The sequence below is a fragment of the Neltuma alba genome, unplaced genomic scaffold (genome assembly GCF_004799145.2).
Source record: "Neltuma alba isolate B1F8T4 unplaced genomic scaffold, ASM479914v2 tig00012508_pilon, whole genome shotgun sequence".
NCBI lineage: Eukaryota > Viridiplantae > Streptophyta > Magnoliopsida > Fabales > Fabaceae > Neltuma > Neltuma alba.
The window spans coordinates 597,141-616,888 of record NW_021636976.1 but is presented as its reverse complement, the minus strand read 5'-3'; the positions used below and the strand labels follow the sequence as shown (position 1 = coordinate 616,888).

Sequence of the window (19,748 nt, the reverse complement as noted above, 5' to 3'; positions counted from 1 at the left end):
TCTAACTAAGCCCGTTTGGATAGCAGGCCAAACCATCGTTTGGAGATCCAAACCATGTTTGGAAAAAAACAACCCAACCAGGCATAGGGCCTGTTTGGATAACATAGAAAACCATGGTTTTGACCCAAACCATGGTTTGGGTCCCAGACTTGCCAAACACCCAAGAAAAAACAGAAACCATGGTTTTGGATCAAAACTATGGTTTGGAGCTTAAAACCATGGTTTCAGAAAAGTGAATTCATTATGCTTCTGGCTCAAATGGGAGAGTATGATTGTGCCTGTAGAGTATATCTCAACGATAATATGATTTTAACATTCCTTAATTATTTTTTTATAAACATATTTAATCTTATATTTTATAAATATATATACATATTAATTATATTATTTTATATATTATTAATTATGTTGGTAAAAAATATATTATTAACAATTTTATTTTTTCAAATTAAAATATATTATAAAATCTATCTTTTATGTAATTATCATATTAACTTATATATTTTTTAGTAAAATTTGTGTATATAAAAAGTTCTTCTGATAACAACTATTCAAACACTCTCATTTATCAAATCACGTTTTCACAAAATCTATTCTTCACAAAATCTATTTTTTTCAGAATCTATTCTCCAGAAGCTATTCTCCAAACCATGGTTTGGTTTCAACCAAACACCCCCATAAATTATCTGAAACCATGGTTTGGGTCAAAACCATGGTTTTGAAACCTAAAACCATGGTTTCAGGAGAAATGAATTCATTCTGCTTTTGGCTCAAATTGGAGAGTATGATCGTGTCTATTAGAGTAAATTCAACAATAATATGACTTTAACACCCATTAATTAATTTTTTATAAACATATTTAATCTTATATCTTATAAATAAATATACACATATTAATTATTTATTAATTACATTATTTTATGTATTATTAATTATATTGGTAAAAAATATATTATTAACAATTTTATTCCTTCAAATTAAAATATATCATACAATCTATGTTTTATGTAATTATCATATTAACTTATGTTTTTTTAATAATTTGTACATATAAAAAGTGCTTCTGATAACAATTATCCAAACACTCTTACTTCTCAGAATCACTTTTTCACAAAATCTATTCTTCATAAAATCTATTTTTTCCAGAATCTATTCTTCATAAGCTATTTTCCAAACTATGGTTTGGTTTCATCCAAACACTTCTTAAGTGGGATTTTGGAGTTGGACAAGATTTTACTTGCTTTATTTTCTGGGGTGGGTTTGCTTCATTAAAGTATTGGTTACAGCCCAACTTTTCTTCGAAAATTTGATATTCGTTTTTTCTCTCACAGGGACCGTTTTGGTTGCCAACAACCTTATCATGCCAGAAACCAGTTGAACAAAATACCCTTTCATATCTGTTCTAGACTTCCAATTTTTGAATGTTGAATGGAGTTTATAACTCAAGCACATTAAATATTTTTGTTAATCTGAACTCTCATAATGGTTAAAAAAAAAGTAAAAGAATGACACTAGGTGCTTATTATAAGTTTCAAATAATTAATTCACAGATAATGAATAATGAGTTAAAATTAATTAAAAACAATAAATATATTAGAAATATATTTTTTTAAAATACATCCTCATAACAAATAAAAAAAAAAGATGAAAGAGAATGTATGAAAAAACATAAGAGAGAAAATAAATAATTAAAGACAATAAATGTCAAGACAAATTCAAATTAAAACTTATAAAATGTACCATATCTTCTTTCAAAATTGAAGCTTATAAACAGGGCTTGGGGTACTTTTGTTAAATGTTTTTGAAGTATAAGTCTGTCAATTTAAAATCTCATAATGGTAAAGGGAAAAAAAATGTAACCCAGCAGACTTGTAACAATAGAAGCGAAGGCAATTTTGGTACGGGATGTGATCACAGTCACACACGCAGATCCCGTGCTGGCCATGGGCCACGCGCGTTGGTCGTTTAATCCGCACGCTCCACATCCCATCCAGCTTGAGCTTGGCTTTCTTTCACATAAGTGATAAAAACACGCATCGCACGCCCCGTTCGTGCCAATTTCCCAACACGCTCGTCTCTTCACACACGAGCGAGCGCGCGCGCGCCTTCTCTGGCCCCTCGCATGCTTCGCTCACACGCTCGCTTTTCCATCGCCGGCCGGACCTCACATCACCCCTCCCCCCGCCGGACATCGCCGTCGCCTCCGTGTCCTCTTCTGGTTTGATCTTATTTGATCCCTGCCTTCCCCAATGAATCGATGCCGGACCGCCGTGCCGGTCGCCGGAAAAGTAGACGTTGTTGTATCTCTGTAAGGACGACGGAATTCGCCAACTTTGAAGGCGGAAGACGGATCTGCAGTGGTTTCCGTTCAACGAACATGATTTTGCGCATACAGGTAAGGTTGAACTGGAATTTTGGGTCGCAGTACTTTTGAAGATTTTCTGTAGGCTAAAAATGTAGTCTTGGATGAGAGTTATGCCTGGAAGCTGAGCTTTAGCTTGAAGCAAACCAAGCAGAATGTTCCTATATCTTTTGTGCAGGAGAATACTAAATTTCTCTTTCGAATTTTAATTCTATTTTTTTTCTTGAATGACGAGGGCGAAATTAAGTCATTAGAGTGTCTGGAAATGTTAAGAGAGTAAACCCTGTGAACTCAGTGTAGATTTTTGCGTTATGAATTCCTACTATAACTAGAATGTTAAGTTTTAGGGCGTCTTGTTGATAATTGATTATATGAGTAAATGATGTTTAGAAGCTATTATGATACTAATGTCATCATATAACTGGCATGGAGCACTGATTGTTCTTTTGTTTGGTGCAGCCTTTGAAATTGAAACGTGCATGGCCTTGCTATCTGAAAAAGGAAACCTGTCGTAGACACAATGGCACTGGGTATTGAAAAATCACTAGAGTAGTATTTGACTGAATTGAAGGTTCAGATAACGGAATATGGCAACTGATATGCAAAAGCTAATTGGAACAAGTGAAGATGACGAGGAAGAAATGGGAATGGATGTGAAAGAAGAGGATGATGAGGATGAAGAGAATGTAGGTAATCACGATGATGCTCCAGTGATGGTAGGCGCTGATGGTGGGATGGGAACTGTTAGTGGTAACAACAGTTTTCAACAGCGCCAGCAATTTCAAGAACAAGCAAGCACTCCAGGTGGTGGTACTCGGAGGTGTAGGCCTCTAGAAGAGAAAGAGAGAACAAAGCTAAGAGAGAGGCATCGTAGGGCTATAACTGCAAGGATTTTGGCAGGGCTTCGGAGGCATGGAAACTATAATCTTAGAGTTAGAGCTGACATAAATGATGTCATTGCTGCTCTGGCGAGGGAAGCTGGTTGGGTGGTTCTTCCAGATGGCACTACTTTTCCTTCAAGATCTCAGGTAATTATATGTTGAGACTGAAGTAAGATGACCTCTGGTTGAATTTGTTGTCCTTTGGGCGCACAGGGACTGGTATCTTCTTGGATATATGCTGTTTTTAGAGGGGTTGCTGTTCCCTAATCATTTTGGTTTTTGTTGTATCTTTAATCTTTAAAATCTTTGACCTTAAGTCCATTTGTCTTGATTTTTGTCAAATATCCTTAGTAGCTTTTTTCCAAGAGTCTTGGTTTTGAATTTCAAATATTTGATTAATGGCCTTTAAAATGGCTTTCATAATGGATAATAATGGCTTTTTGTTATTCATGTTGGTACTTACTAAATTTATGAGATAATGACTGTAAGCTATCTTATAACTTTTGTTCGTATCTGGTGTCCAAGTACCAAGAATATTAGAAATTAGAATAATATCCAAGTGGTAATTTTTATCAAATTTACAGGGTCAGAGACCGGCTGGTGGTACTTCTACTGTGGTGACTTCATCAGCTTCCCATATGGCTTCCCAACAGACTACGCCTACTTCCCTCAAGGGAGCCACTTCAGGCTGCAGGAGCTCTTCAGAGTATAATGCCAGTCGATTGAAAGGTGTTTTTATGCCTGCTCCAACACCTTATGATCTAACCTCAGGTTCCCAGTCTCAATCATCATCCATGATGGGTAGTGGAGAAGAACAGAGAGACAACCATCCTCTCATTGGCTGTTCAATGGATAATGTTGATGAGAAGCAGGTATTATAACTAAGCCGTCTAGTTGTTTCATGGCCATTATATAGGGTTCTTTTGGGGATAAGTACCTTGCAGTTGCTATCAGCCTGCAGCTGCATGAACTGGTTATTGTATGATTGATTAATAATTTATAATCATAATTATGCCAGTCACTTATCTTCCAGATTTGTCATGATGCATGTTTAGAGGCTGAGAATACAAGAGTTACCTTAATGAAGGAATACTGAGGACCTAATATGAGGACCTAATATCCTATTTGCCTGTGAATTTTTTATTGGTGCTTCCATTGTTGTGGTCTCTGCTCCCCCCCCCCCCCTCTTTCTTCGATTGTCCCTTAGACACTTGAAATGATACTCTAGTATGTACTAATAAAGGGCATATTCATCCTATTTATTTTGCATATAATTCAATTGTGGTATCCAAACAAGTAATTCTCTCAGCACTGTTTCAATAACTTATGCTTCTTTCTAGATTGTGGACATGCCCCACAGATTATCTGAGCGTGATTTTGCTGGTACCCCATATGTTCCAGTTTATGTGATGCTACCGGTGAGCTATGTTTTTTATCCTACTTTGTCTTTTCATTTCATTAAAGTGATTTTTCTAGATTGTCTTCATCTGTCTACTGTGTATCTAAGGAATCTAAATATGCCTCTTAGTGAGTGGTTATTCTACATAATTTAAATGCAGAGTTCTGGAAAATTTATCTAATTGATTGAGCGAAAGAGAAATGTTGATAAATTTTTATGTTCTCTTAGGATATTGTAGCTAGCTGCTAAATGTTGATCTTAACATCCATGGTATTCTTGCTGCTGGTGGCAGTTGGGTGTCATTAACATGAAGTGTGAACTTGTTGATCCGGATGGTCTATTAAAGCAGCTGAAGGTGTTGAAATCGTTGCATGTTGATGGTGTTATGGTAGACTGCTGGTGGGGAATAGTGGAGGCGCATGCTCCTCTGGAGTATAATTGGAATGGTTACAAGAAACTTTTTCAGATGGTGCGTGAACTTAAGCTTAAGCTGCAGGTGAGTTTCTCAGGTTACTTTAAATTTAATTACTGTTGGTTAGTCTCTTGCTCATACAGCCTGGATTTTCTGACGAGTATTATTGATGCTTGACCAGGTTGTGATGTCTTTTCATGAATGTGGAGGCAATTTTGGTGATGATGTTTGTATTCCAATACCCCATTGGGTTGCTGAAATTGGTAGGAGCAATCCTGACATTTTCTTCACTGATAGAGAGGGAAGGCACAATCACGAATGTCTTTCTTGGGGAATAGATAAGGAACGGGTTTTAAGAGGTCGAACTGCTTTAGAGGTATTGATGGCATGATAGCAGTTATTATTGTTATTGGATACAATTACTATGAAATGACTTTCGTTATGTAGACAGCCATATCGATAAAATTTTTGAACCTGGCCTTGGAGAGCTCTATTCGCCCTTTGTACATAATTTTATTGGCTCATAATTTTCCCTAGTGGCTTTGTTTGAATCATATTTTAAATGTTTTCTTTGGAGTGGGTGAGTGGAAAAGTTTCGATTTTTATGCTCTGCAGACGTCAACCTAAGGCACGTAATTTTTCATTTTGCACATTGTTGTAGGTTTATTTTGACTTCATGAGAAGCTTCAGGGTAGAGTTTGATGAGTACTTTGAGGATGGTATAATCTCCATGATTGAAGTTGGACTCGGTCCATGTGGGGAGCTAAGATACCCATCTTTCCCTGTGAAGCATGGTTGGAGATATCCTGGTATTGGTGAATTCCAGGTAATCATTTTCTTTGGAGTCCGTAGTTTTAGCTAGTTGAGTTTCCAATTTTTGACCCTTTTTTTTTCCTGGCCAAAGTAAAAACTGCTTTCGTTGCTCTTCCTGATCCTGCATATTATATCAAGATTCCGTGATATCAATTCAAATTAGATGATGCTAAAGTCTTTTCTTCTGCATCCCATGGAGAATGAGGCTTGCATCACGATGATATTTTCAGCCCTTCCCCCCCCCCCGGGTGAATGATATTTTGAGGTGTTTTAGTAAAAGAAATGATAATTTGAAACAAAACACCAAAGCGGAATTAAGCTGCCAACACCTATTCTGTTCTCGTAACAGAAGATGAGTGTTCCATTCCCCTGGTGTTTGATTTTTAGCTTATTTTATTCTAGTTTATCCTGAGCTACTTGCCACACTTGTTTTTTTGCTTGCTTGACTTATTTCAAATGACTGGGGTTTCCGTCCAACTTGTTTGTTGATTTATAGAGACACCTTTTAGCTCATTGGTGTTAAACCTTGGATAAAAACAGAAAGATACAGGATAAAGGATGAGTTCTTGTTTTTTGAGTACTGTCTATAGCTTTTGGATCGTTGTGGTTTTCTTGTGGTATTCTCTTAATGTTGCTGCTATTCTTTTGCTCATGCACCCTAGATCTTATTCTTTCCCTCTACTTTGCTCATTGGCTTCATTCTCTGTGGGCAGTGCTATGATCAATATTTGTTAAAAAGTCTTAGGAAGGCAGCAGAAACAAGGGGACACCCCACGTGGGCTAGAGGACCAGATAATGCTGGTACCTATAATTCGCAACCACACGAAGCAGGTTTCTTTTGTGATGGAGGAGATTATGATGGTTACTATGGCAGGTTTTTTCTTAGCTGGTACTCTCAGGTTTTGGTTGACCATGGAAACTGTGTACTTTCTCTGGCAAAATTAGCTTTTGAGGGAACCTGCATTGCTGCAAAGGTGAGCTGGAGAAGAAGTTTGTGGTTCATAGATAATATTGTAAATTGAGCTTCCAATAAATTTTTCTTTTCAGCATTAGAACCTGAATGAGTTTTTCTTATTACCCAGGGATCTGTATAATCATTGCGGTCCTCATCTCTTTATGCAGTATGAACCTTATCATCACAACAATGTAGCTAATTATTACATTCATACTGCTCTAAGCTTTGTTTTACCTAAAAATAGAAAATCTTGGCGGAATTTTTAATGTACTGTATATTTTTTGTTGTTCTTTGAAAACAGAATTAAGACACTAATACTCCTAGATATATCCTTTCTTTTTTAGAAAAAGAAAAAAAAACTGCGGTTATTTTCCATGAAATAGACACGACCTTAATCTGTGTTATGGTTGACTAGTTAATTATTTGAAGGTGGATCTTGTGTTTGTGTCTTTGTATACAGATGGTGGGGATAGTTATTTTATTTCTTTCTTCCCCTTTTCTTTGACTCTGATGGAAAAGAAATTTTGGTGTTTCCGTTTCTTTGTTGATTAACGCTAGTTATCAGAGCGATGGAAGGTATTTAATTTGTTATGTCTTGATACAGTCTGTTTGCTATATTTTAATTTCTGAACAGCTATCAGGTATACACTGGTGGTACAAGACCGTGAGTCATGCTGCTGAATTAACTGCTGGGTTTTATAACTCGTGCAATCGTGATGGTTATGCTGCAATTATGGCGATGCTAAAGAAAAACGGGTCAAGTTTAAACTTAGCCTGCGCTGACCTGCACTCATTGAACCAGCATGAGGACCTTCCAGGGGCATTTTCAGATCCTGAGGGATTAGTCTGGCAGGTAAGTATCTAATCCTAGCTGGGGATATTTTATTTGCTTGTTTCCTATGTAATCCATTTTTTTTGGAAGGAATTTGTGATAATGATTGATCTTTTCAAACAAATCTGAAGCATGTTCAAGAATGTTTCAGAATTAAAACTGTCTACCCTGAAGTGTGCTTTTAATTGTGCGTGGCAGGTGTTGAATGCAGCTTGGGATGTTTGCCTCCCAGTTTCAAGTGAGAATGCACTTCCTTGCCTAAATAGAACTGGCTATAATAAGATTTTGGATAATGCCAAGCCCATGAATGATCCAGATGGAAAACATTTCACATCGTTTACTTACCTGAGACTAAGTCCACTTCTTATGGAAAGACAAAACTTCTTAGAGTTTGAACGATTTGTGAAGAGAATGCATGGTAAGGCGTTGAAATATTTATTTTCTCCCTCCTTTTAATTTCTGGAAATATCTATGGAGCATAGAAAGTGATATTTTTCTCTGGCCTTGGTTAGAGGGATGCTTGCGTCGCCTGGTAATTAGTATAGTTCCCAAGAAATGGTGCTCTTCAATTGAATATTGATATAGGCTTATCCTGAGGAGAAAAGGGCATAGTCCTATGAGGCTATAACCAGCCTATTTCTGTATTGAACACTGGATTTCATTTACAGGCCTATGTACGTGCAACGCCCAACTTTTAAATTGACTCATTATAACTAGTCATAGCGTGGAGCAAATTTAGTCACTGCAATCTCAATAAAGCAATTGCAAGTTGACCGAGACCAAACAACACACAGCAATTGCAGTGTTAAATATAGTTAATGCACATATAAAATATGAAATGAATTTATTTCACAAAAAAAAGAGAACAAATGAATTTTAATTTAACAGTAGGTGAAGAAGATATCAAATGTGGCTCTTTCTTCCACATACGACAATGCGGCAGGGTTATTGATGGCTGTCTTTTCAATGCAGGGGAAGCCGTTCTCGATCTCCAGGCATAGCGGGCTGGCTGGATGCCGAATCTGTAGGTTTTGTAATATTTATAGCTCACCCCTTCAAAGCAGTCGGGGATATTCTATTGCAGATTAGTGGAATAGGATTGTCATTTACTGTATGATATATGCAAGTTGGTAGTTAAGTAATTGAAAACGCGGTTAAATATTTTTTATATTATTTTCTCAAAATCTAGCTACTCACATTGTTCCTAGAGTGTAAAATTTGTCCATACTTGATGTTGGCGCATCATTGATAGTGATGTATACTTTCATTTGCCTAGTTTGCTATGGGGTGGCACAAACTACTCTTCTAGAAAATCGAATAGTTTTAAGCACAATATATTCATTCTTATTATTTTTTAAAAACTAGTTCGGGGTGTGTTGTTACGGTGTTACCTTCTTCTATTTTATTTGCTTCTTTTTCCTAAATTTTCAACTACAGGGACTTTTTTTGGCCTGAAGTTACAGCGGCTGTTTACAACCTATTGGTTAACGGTAAATTTTATTTCTTGATTCGCTTTGGATTTTGGATATATGCCAAATGAACAAATTGATTAGAGCCAAATTTATTATCACCTCCGGTTGCTAATTTTAAATCTGATTTTAAATATGGTATTTCAATTTACTTTGTGTTAAATTTATAATTTTTCTCTAAAGTAGTAATATTTACAGCCTTGAAAGTTAAAGTGGGTGATCATGTGCAACATTTGTTTATGAATAACGGATCATGATAGTAATTCTCTGCATCCAGCGTTGGTAGTGGTTCATATATTTATACCAATAATAAATTCTTGCACAAATACATTAATAAGATGGGATGTATTTGCATTGGTTTGTTCAATGAACAATTAAGCCAATCAAAATTGCTCGCTAGTAATTTGCGAGTATTCATTGAAAGCTACAATAGACTATGGAGATGTATCAAAAAGATCGACATTGAAACTGGACGCGCATAATGTTCTTGACGAAAAACAAGCTAATGAGATGCTTTCTCAGGCCAACGTCCTTAATTAAATTTGCTATATTACGATTTCATATCTTTGCAAGTCTTTAATATGTTGCTATTCTAAAAGTAGGATTTAGCATCGCACGCCAAGTAGCAATTAAAAAAAGGAGTTACTAGAAAAATTAGCAACTGTTTACACTTAAAGTGTTACGATCAGTAAGAGAAATCGGAATAAGAGATAGCGCTTTATGATATAAATCGATAGCTAGCCGAATCTTCTTCCCTCTCTCGTTTTTTTCAAGCAGTAACATAGATTCGCTCTCATACTCCCTAAAACAAAATCGGATCTTTGAAGCTGAAGCACATAATTGGGAATGAGGTATGTGCGATGTTGGAAAGAAGCTGACGAAAGAAGAAATATCCAAACAAATAATAGTAATTATTTTTATCATTACCCCCGGTCTTAATTATAAGACCTTGTTTATATACCACAAATAAAGTCTTATAATTAGGATCGTAGGTAGTATTTATTACTCATCAAGACCAATGCGATGATATTACAATGCATGTTAGTCATCCTTGTATGGACAACAAACCTCATCCTGAAGGTAAGCATCACTGATACATGGCTCATTTTGCCTAATTTTCCAATTGCATAGCTCAGTAGCACATTTAATTTTCTCGCATCTCTTCCATATTTGTATATATCAAATCGCTTAAAAGCTCCTTCCCATTATAGAGTTGTGCCCCAAGAACTGGGGTTGAAGCTAAACTCCAGATATTCTGAATGATGAACAACATGCTCTCCTCGTCGTCATCGGATTTGCAGTGAAAAGTCAGGTCCAAATTATTATCTAACATGTTGATGATCCTCACATGCGTTTTGTCATTAGCAAAGTTTGATACCAATAGAAGCATAGCTATTGCGAAAAGGGCGATGGAGTTCCGAAATTTGCCCATTCCCTATGTTCGATTATGTATATGTATATGTCCGTGTGTACACAATATAGGTTGAAGTAAGATTAGAGGGTGTTTGAATTAGTTTTTTAGAAATGATTTTATAGTGTACGAGATAAGTACGTGAAAAAAATTTTATTTTAACTTGTATACAAATGCTTTTCTAAGTGTTTATGGAATTTTCCAAACACCATGACTTCATATGTGTCAGATGAGAGTTGACCAATAGATAAATAAATAAGTGCATGTTGTGTATTTAATGGAAGGAACCCGATATGAAACGGATACTCATTGAATACATTATAAGTGGTCATTTATGACATTATACATCCCCTTTATAAGTTTACATATTCACATTCTATTACACCACACTCTCCATCTCTTCAAATGCATAAACACAATAATGCAAGGAATCCAAACATGAACAGACCAGGAAAAAATTAGCGTAAGATATACAAAAAAACGAGAACTTAACTGGTTTGAATGCCTGAACATTCGTGATCACTCTGAATCAATCAGTTGGGATATATGAAAAGAGAAATTAAATGCAATGCTTCAGAATGATAATACGTATTGATTATCACTTAATTATTATTTCATCATGAAGATCGATTTATAAACATTTGATTACTCGCCCTTCCATGGATAGCAAATGACACCGTAGCCAGGTGCATTAACCTGACATGGTCCGTCTTGTTTAATTATCCAAATGCACTTACCATCATCGCAATTGGATGAATCCCTACCATCTTCATATATATTAAACCACTTCACAGCACCTGGCCATTGGAAGCTGCAATAGTACAGAGTCGTGCCCCACAAATTAGGGTTGAAACGGAACTTGAAACTCTCTTTGGGATGAAGAAGGTGACGCCCAAGATCATCATCTTTAGATTGGCAATGGAGAAGCAGCTCCAAACTGTTGTATAAATAGTTGTTGACGGAGAGGTGCGTGTCGGCTTCAACCAAGTGAGGTGCCAACACAAGAACTGATGATAGTACGAGGATAATGATGGGTTTTAGCATTTGAGACATGATTCTTTCTAGCTACCACTGTCGTTCTACTTCATAATGAATCTTAACTAACTCTTGATTTTATATGTAGAGGTTGAAGTAAGCTCGCCATATTCACAAATTCAAAGTCACATGGAAATATGTGTCTGATGGGAGTTGACCGACAAATAAATAAAGAAATGCATATTGTGCACTTAATGCAAAAGAATACGATATGAAACAAATACTCATTGAATACATTATAAGTTGTCATTAATTATGACATTATATATACCCTTTATAAGTTTGCATAATGACATTCTATTGCATCACACTCTCCAACTCTTCAAATGCATGAACACAATAATGCAAGGAATCCAAAATACATTAAAACATTCTCTCTCCAAACAAAATGGAAGCACAAATTGAAAGACAGAGAAAACGAACAAAGATATACAAAAACAATCACATCCTAATAAAATAATTGAAGTTTAAGATCGAGATAAGTTTATTCGCCATCCCAGGGATAGCAAAGCAGACCGTTGCCAGGTGCATTAACCTGACATGGCCGGTCCTGCGTGATCTGCCAAATGCAGGTAGCGTCATTGCAGTTATATTCATCCCTTCCATCGTCGTATATAACAAACCACTTATAAGAACCGTCCCATTTAAAGCTACAATAGAACAGAGTTGTGCCCCAGATATTAGGGCTGAAACTGAAGTCAAAACTTTGCTCGGCACGAAGAAGGTGATTCCCCAGATCATTATCTTTGGATCGGCAATGAACTCTCAGCTCCAAGTTGCCATATAAATAGTTTGTGATCTTCACGTGCGTTCTGGCATCAACCCAGTGTGGAGCCAAGAACACAAGAACTGAGAGTATGAGAATGACGGATTTCATGATTTGAGACGATCGTATGATGATATTGCTTCCGCTACTCTTTCTATTTTTGCAATGAATCTCGACTCCATCTCAATTATATATATAGGTTGGGAGGAAACCAAATATAATTAGAATGTTAATGAGTTTTTATTATTTTATAAAAAATGGATGGATTGGATTCCTTGCATTTGAAAAGAGAGAACGAACCTAACAGTAAATTAAAAATGCTGCTATATATGCATGTATGGAGCCTGCATCTTGTCACTTTCTTCCTTCTATCTCTCTTCAAACACACCGTACGTACAAGTTTATTGCTGTGAACTCAATAGATTCGGTTTGCATTTAATTATTTACATTGTTGAGAGCCAGAATTTGAGTGGCTAGAGGCCAGGGACAAGCAAATTATATTAATTATTAAGCGTTTTAACGAGCATTTATTGTCGATGGAGCCATCTTAATTCATTCGTGCATCAGTGTAATTTGCGAAGGGAGATCAAATGTGTGCAATAAACTATTTTTAAATCGAACTAATTTATTCTCTCTTATTATTTTTTTAAAAATAATAATTCATTGTGTTATTACCTTGTTCTTTTTTGTTTCTTTTTTCTCCCTATTTTGTTTCCTTTTCTTAAATCTTCGACTACAGGGACTGTTTAGAACCTAGTGGTTAACGGTAAATTTTATATCTTGATGCACCTTGTAGACATACCAAATGAAAAAACTGACTGAGCATCGCAAGAAAACAAATCGCAGAGATTCGTTTATTACTAAATTACAGTCTTAAGAGCTGTGCCAGATCATTATTTAAAGGGGCAGTCATGTACAATAAGTGTTAATTTCAGTTCTTGATATAAGAGTTAGATAACTAATTTAAAAAGATGAAATAACTTAATTAAGTCATTTATTTATAACATATACATGTTATCTTTCCTAAACTACCCTATTTAATCATATATATTGACATTACCTATTGATGAAAACCTTTTATTATAATCAATATTTTAGGAAAAAAATTATAATTTAGGAGACAAAATAATTAATTGAATTCTTATATTTAGGACCATATTCAATCTCTCAACTAGTTCTTATATTAAACACAAGAGAGGTGGTATTTATGAATAAAAGATGAAAATTAATAATTCTCTGCTCATCCAATGAACAATTTTAATAGTGGTTCATGTATTTATATTGATATATAAGAGTATTAATACAAATCAGGGCATTAATGAGATTGGATGTATTTGCATTGGTTTGTTCAATGAACAAGTAAGCCAATCAAAACTACTCGTTGATAATTTGCAAGTCCATTGAAAGCTACAACAGAATTGAAACTTGAAAACTTTGGCCAAAAATACGTGGTTGGAGTATTTAAAGTTTAGAATTAATCACACTCTCATTTTCAGCCTGTCTCTTGACGTCTAATTATTAGAGTTTAACATTATATTGACCACATAAAGACTTGTCACTTACACCAAAATATATATATATATATATTTATATAGCTTAAGAGATATTTTGAATTGACTCGCCGCGCAGACACACACATAGTAGCACGACCCTGAACTATCATACATCTAATTTGGAGATCGATTGATATTCACAGCATGCAGACACACACTATTTATACACACACATACTACCTCTGTTTCTTAATATAAGAGCTAGTTGATGAATTTGAGTAGACTAAAAAACCTAGTTAAATTAGTTATCTGTAATAAATATGTATTGTTTTCCTAAAATATTGTTGCTAATCAAATGTATTGGTTAGAACTATCATTATTATAAGGACTATCTTAAAAAAAAGATTAATATGAAAGACAAAATAGATTGAGTCTTATATTGAAGACAAAAAATAAAAGTCAAACGAGCTCTTATATTAAGAACCGAAGGTAATATAAGAAATTGAAATACCAAGAGAAGTTATATAAGCCACACGAAGCATCTTATAAGATACTCCCTCCGTTCTTTATTATAAGAGACATTTGATACTTATGGCATGTTCTCATATATAAGAGACACTTAAAAGTTGTCTCTATTTTTTTGTGTTGATTTCCTATTTTACCCCTATTTATTTTGTCTCCAACTCATACTTTCTCTCCCTCCCACTTCTCTTTCTTTTAATAATTTAATTGTTCTCTCTCATACTCTCTCTCCTTATTAATGGGGCATTGTTAGAAAAAACATTATACTTTTTACACATTAATTGTTTTCAACTAATTTTAACTGTTTTTTTTATCAACGTAATTTGGTTATTTGTCTCTTATAATAAGGAACGGAGGGAGTAAGACCTAATAATATTATGTTACATGATAAGACAAGGCCTAATGATATGGTAATGATCAATAAAACTTTAATACTACATATATTAAGTGCTTAGTACAGCAATGTATAAAATACTATAATGTGTAACATAATACTCCCTCCGTTCCTTATTATAAGAGACAAATAACCGAAGTACGTTGATCAAAAAAACAATTAAAATTAGTTAAGAACAATTAATGTGTAAAAAATATAATTTTTTTCCCAAAAATGCCCTCATTAATAAGGAGAGAGAGCATGAGAGAGAACAATTAAATTATTAAAAGAAAGAGAAGTGAGAGGGAGAGAGAGTGTGAGTTGGAGATAATAAATATGGGTAAAATAGTAAATCAACACAAAAAAGTAGAGACAACTTGTAAGTGTCTCTTATATATAGGAACATGCCATAAGCATCAAATGTCTCTTATAATAAGGAACGGAGGGAGTAGTAGATAATAGTACTACCTCCGATCTCTTATATACAAGTTACTTGAAGAATTAGATTTAATTCTAAATATAATAATTCAAATAATCCTCGTTATTTTCCATATTTATATTACTTTTTTCCTAAATTAATTTATCTAACTTATAAAGTGATTGGTATATAATGTAATGTTATAGAGAAGTATTGATATAAGAAATTAAAAGCCATTTATAAGAAATCAATAAGCCGGGATTAAATTCCATGATTTTGAAATGAACAATAATTGGTATACTATATTGTTATTTGAAATTAGTAGGGGTTTAAATGCGTTACCCTTTTGAGGCAAATTAAAACAAAAGCAATATATAGCATATAACCAACGAATCTGCGCGCATTCATTATTGTAATCTTTTATCCTATTTTACCTAATTTCCAAACTCATTACATGCAGAAATTAATACTACCTCCGGTCCTAATTATAAGAGCCAGTTGAATAATTTGAGGAGATTAAGGAAGTAAGTTGAGTTAGTTATTTGTCCTATATAGGTGTTGTCTCTCCTAAAATATCCTTGCTAATCAAGTGTATTGATTAGAACTATCATTGTTAGAAGGGCTATTTTGGAAAAAAAATATATAAATACGAGAGACAAAGTGGATTAGGATCTTATATTTAGGATCAAAATAAAAGTCAAATAGGGTCTTATATTAAGGACCGGAGGTAGTATGCAATACAGCATTAACATAAACCGGAACATCTTTCAGGAAATGGATCTCGTATTAACATATTATAAATAATTCAACAAAACCTGAACATTAGAAAGAACTCGGAGTAGCAGCATGAGGTTGCACACAATGTCTCTGTTTCCGCCCAAAACCATTCTGCCAGTACTGTTAGTGCTTGTGGTGGCATTATCGGATTCCAACGTCGTCGTCCTCGTTCATGGCGACGCGCATGTGAAAGTGCTTAACAATTTAGACGGCGCTCTAAACCTAACCCTAAATTGCCAATATTTAGATGCCGGTGAGAATCCGAGGTCGCCGCCGCCTGTAGAGCGTGTTCTTGGGAGTGGCGAGATCCAAGAATTCAGTTTGGATCCAGAACGTATTCCATTTACTTCCATTGATTGTACGTTTAAGTGGCCAGGTGCTTCTCACTTGTTCCCAATCTACGTTAACTACAGGGACTATGGTTTCTGCCGTACTAAGTGCACTTGGAGGATCAAGCAAGACCAGCCATGTATGATCGACGCAGACAATTTTCCCGACCTTAATTTTTGCCAACCATGGAACACTTAGCAATCCCATGTTCATCTCTCTATAATCTATGATCGAATACTAATTACGATGAATAAAGAGATTTTTATTTTGTCTTCTCAAACTGCTATATGTTGTTCATGACTATGACTAAATTTTATTGATTCACCATGCATGTTCATTCTATTCTACTCGATTGGAAGTGATGAAAATTAGCTGGTTCGTATTGTTGTTGTTTTTAAATGGCTGAAGACATCTATCAAAGGACGACGAATTTTTGTCTGATGACTTAAGTTAGGGAAACAAAATTATTCTTAAAAGATTCAACTTGTCATTGTTTTGATGAACACGTATGTCGTACGTCTCAAGTTTAAATCAGAAAGGGAGAACCATCAAAGTCATATATGATCACCATAATCAAAACAGAATTTTTATTGCTATAAGTAATTAACTTTGCATGTTGTAAGAACTAAAAACAAAGAGCAACAGATATCATATGATAAAGTACGACATAAGCCGACAGTGACTAAAGTATGAATCCGTTGCATTAGGGTCGAAAGACAAATATATGACTTTTTATTGAAATACAGCACAATATTGTTTCATTATATATTCATAATGTGTGTATAGGAAGTTTAGGTGCTATATTTCTTTTCTTTTACTGATGATAAAGGAAGATAATTAATTTCAAATCCAATTATACCATCGTTTTTCAATTAAAAAAATTATTTCTTCTTCTGTCTGACATAATCGTATCTACATTAATTCGTGTGCATCTTGACCTTAATTATCCTCTCAAATTGAATGAATCGCGCCAAGATACACATATAATATCTTTAAATTTAGTGAAGAAAAAATATTTGATTATTGATATGCCTGATCACAGTATTGGCCTCCACATATCAACGATTCGACGCTCTGATATATAGTTCCCTCTAAAATTTGAGGGAAAAATAAAATTTAGTTGAAACACGGTTCGTGTAAGAATTATTAATAACACGAATCAGATCTTGACATAACGGACAACTATAAAGAATTAAAAATAAAAAGAGAGAAAGAAAAAAGGTAGGGAAATGATTATCATTAAACAAAAAGGAACGAAAGAAGGAAAGAAAGAACATGAATTTGAAATCCAGCAACTCATTATTTGAAAAATAAAATAGAATCCATCTAGAAGAGATGAAATTAAAGTAATATCAACGATTAATGAAAAAAATCCATTTGCGAAGGCAATCGTATAATATTATATTTTCCATGATTTCACTGTGACCTCAGAAGATGGATCTTGTACGATGCATGGTATAAATAAATAGAACGAATTAAAAGCGCTGCTGGGGAGAATTGAAAGAAAGGGTACAGAGCAGGATGAGTTATAAGACACTATTGATGTCTGAAACGAAGCTCTTGGTATTGTCACTGTGTCTGTGCGTGCTTCTGGTTGCATCAGATCCGAGCATCCGTTTTGAAGGAGAATCACAAGTAGAGGTGATCAACAATTTAGGTAATGGTCTCAACCTATCACTGAGCTGCATATATACTGTGGATCTTAAGCAGTCGGAGCCGGCAAAGCGTCTTGTGGGCGACGGTGAAACCACAGCATTCAACTTCGATAGAAACAAAGGTACCATTTATTGTACCTTTGGGTGGGCAGGTGTGAGCCACTATTCCTCCATCTACGATGCTTATTTTGATTACGAGCCTTGCAAAACTAAGTGCAGTTGGAGTATCAAGCAAGATGAAGCCTGCATGCTAACTGCCACCAAAAGGTCTCGTTTTGGTGATGACCCTTGCCGCCCATGGCATTGATTTGTGATTCATATCATATATGTGTGTGTGTTTTCCGTCTCCTACGAATAAACGAGGAAATCATTATTATTATGACATATATATATTGTCTTCCTATTTATCATGATCAATTCATTGATGAATTATATTTTCTTGCTTTGTTTATTTTTATTTCAAATCTTTGGTCTTTTTTATAAGCATTTTTAGTGGCTAAATTAAAGATATTAACTTTAATTTTCGTAAAAATGTACTACCTCCAGTCCTAATTATAAGATCTGGTCTCTAGACTATAAGGCACAAACGAGATTTTATAATTAGGATCTGAGATAGTATATGTGAATTGAGCCTTACATATGGTCTCATCAAGGCGAGAGCAACAAGCCACACATCTCAAAGAGTTATTATAATACTGCATGATCCGTTATTAATTAAGTGGCCAAAACAAAACAAAATGCAACAGTGATTAGAGGCTAAACATGTTAAAGGTATGATCTCTGTGTTTGGTTTGGACATGATATATCTATTTCAGTTAAACTTAAATCTTTTCTTCTTGTCTCTTTTTAAATTATAATAATTATCAATTCAGTCCCCAAAAAAATTATAACAATCAATTAATATTGCAATACTGCATGGGTCAAGTCCCGTTCAACATTTTGGCCCATTAAGGTTTTGGTGGGCCGTTTCAGCCACTTAGCAGCTGAACATGAATCTGGTCTGGATGAGTCTTGTGTGAAGGGCCTGGACTTTGTAATGTAGATTGGGCCTCCAGATCAACTTTATTGGGTTGCACAATTGTAGCCCTATTATTTAATCATTTCCTTTTTTTTGGATTTACATAAATTTTAATAATTTTAAATATATTTCATTATTCATAATTAAATAATAATTTATGTCTTTGACGTGTTCGTTTTGGGTTTGTAGATATTTTATTTAAATTTTCGTATTTGAACATGGATCTTAATACTTAATCATGCAATAGTTCGAAATTAAATATATCTACTTTTTTTTGTTGAAAATTAAGTCTCCAAAAAATAGATTTAGAAAGGAGGAACATTTATCAATATTTGGAAACCATCGTCTTCAATGATCGGTAATTCCTCGCTCAAATACTCCATCTCGGCATACCATTCCTATCCGTCTTTTCACGCTGCGGGTGCGCCAAATTAAAGTTAAAAATTTCACAGGTATTCTTTTCTTTTCTTTTGGGTAAATTATTAAATGGGGAACTGCCAAAGCATATAAAACTACTGCAACTGTGTTACGAGAATAAAAGACGAACCATCTCATCCCAAAATCCCTTCATGAATGTACGGACAGTGTTGATGGTGCTGAAGACGAAGACAGCAAGTCCCACCGCAGACATACCAACTATCCGAATATCCCCCAAATACACCGACAAAAACCTAGTCCAAAAGCTATCATGGTGCCCATTAACTTCCTTGGTGAGTTGGCAGGAGCACACTTTGATGTTATCACTAGTAGTTTGCTCGGCTTTTGATCATCTCGGTCGGCTTTTGAGCACACTTTCTGTTGTCTCGTCTATTTTCAGCTGTGGGAAC

At 34.9% G+C, this 19,748-nt stretch overlaps 3 protein-coding genes across 3 annotated transcripts; 1 reads left to right on the top strand and 2 right to left on the bottom strand.

The window, feature by feature from the left end:
* The first annotated feature begins 2,071 nt into the window (after nt 1-2,071).
* Nucleotides 2,072-9,015, top strand: LOC114727750 (beta-amylase 7). Its single transcript, XM_028914466.1, has 11 exons — nt 2,072-2,395; nt 2,822-3,390; nt 3,828-4,115; nt 4,584-4,661; nt 4,935-5,138; nt 5,236-5,430; nt 5,716-5,880; nt 6,581-6,841; nt 7,457-7,675; nt 7,853-8,072; nt 8,627-9,015. The coding sequence occupies exons 2-11, from the start codon at nt 2,950-2,952 to the stop codon at nt 8,653-8,655; spliced, it is 2,100 nt and encodes a 699-aa protein (XP_028770299.1). The 5' UTR covers nt 2,072-2,395; nt 2,822-2,949; the 3' UTR covers nt 8,656-9,015.
* A 2,164-nt stretch (nt 9,016-11,179) lies between these two features.
* Nucleotides 11,180-11,587, bottom strand: LOC114727845 (S-protein homolog 2-like). The gene has a single exon (XM_028914615.1). It carries the CDS (start codon nt 11,585-11,587, stop codon nt 11,180-11,182), a length of 408 nt encoding a protein of 135 aa, XP_028770448.1.
* Nucleotides 11,588-12,053: 466 nt separating this feature from the next.
* LOC114727844 (S-protein homolog 5-like) lies at nt 12,054-12,446 on the bottom strand. The gene has a single exon (XM_028914614.1). It carries the CDS (start codon nt 12,444-12,446, stop codon nt 12,054-12,056), a length of 393 nt encoding a protein of 130 aa, XP_028770447.1.
* Nucleotides 12,447-19,748: the final 7,302 nt, after the last annotated feature.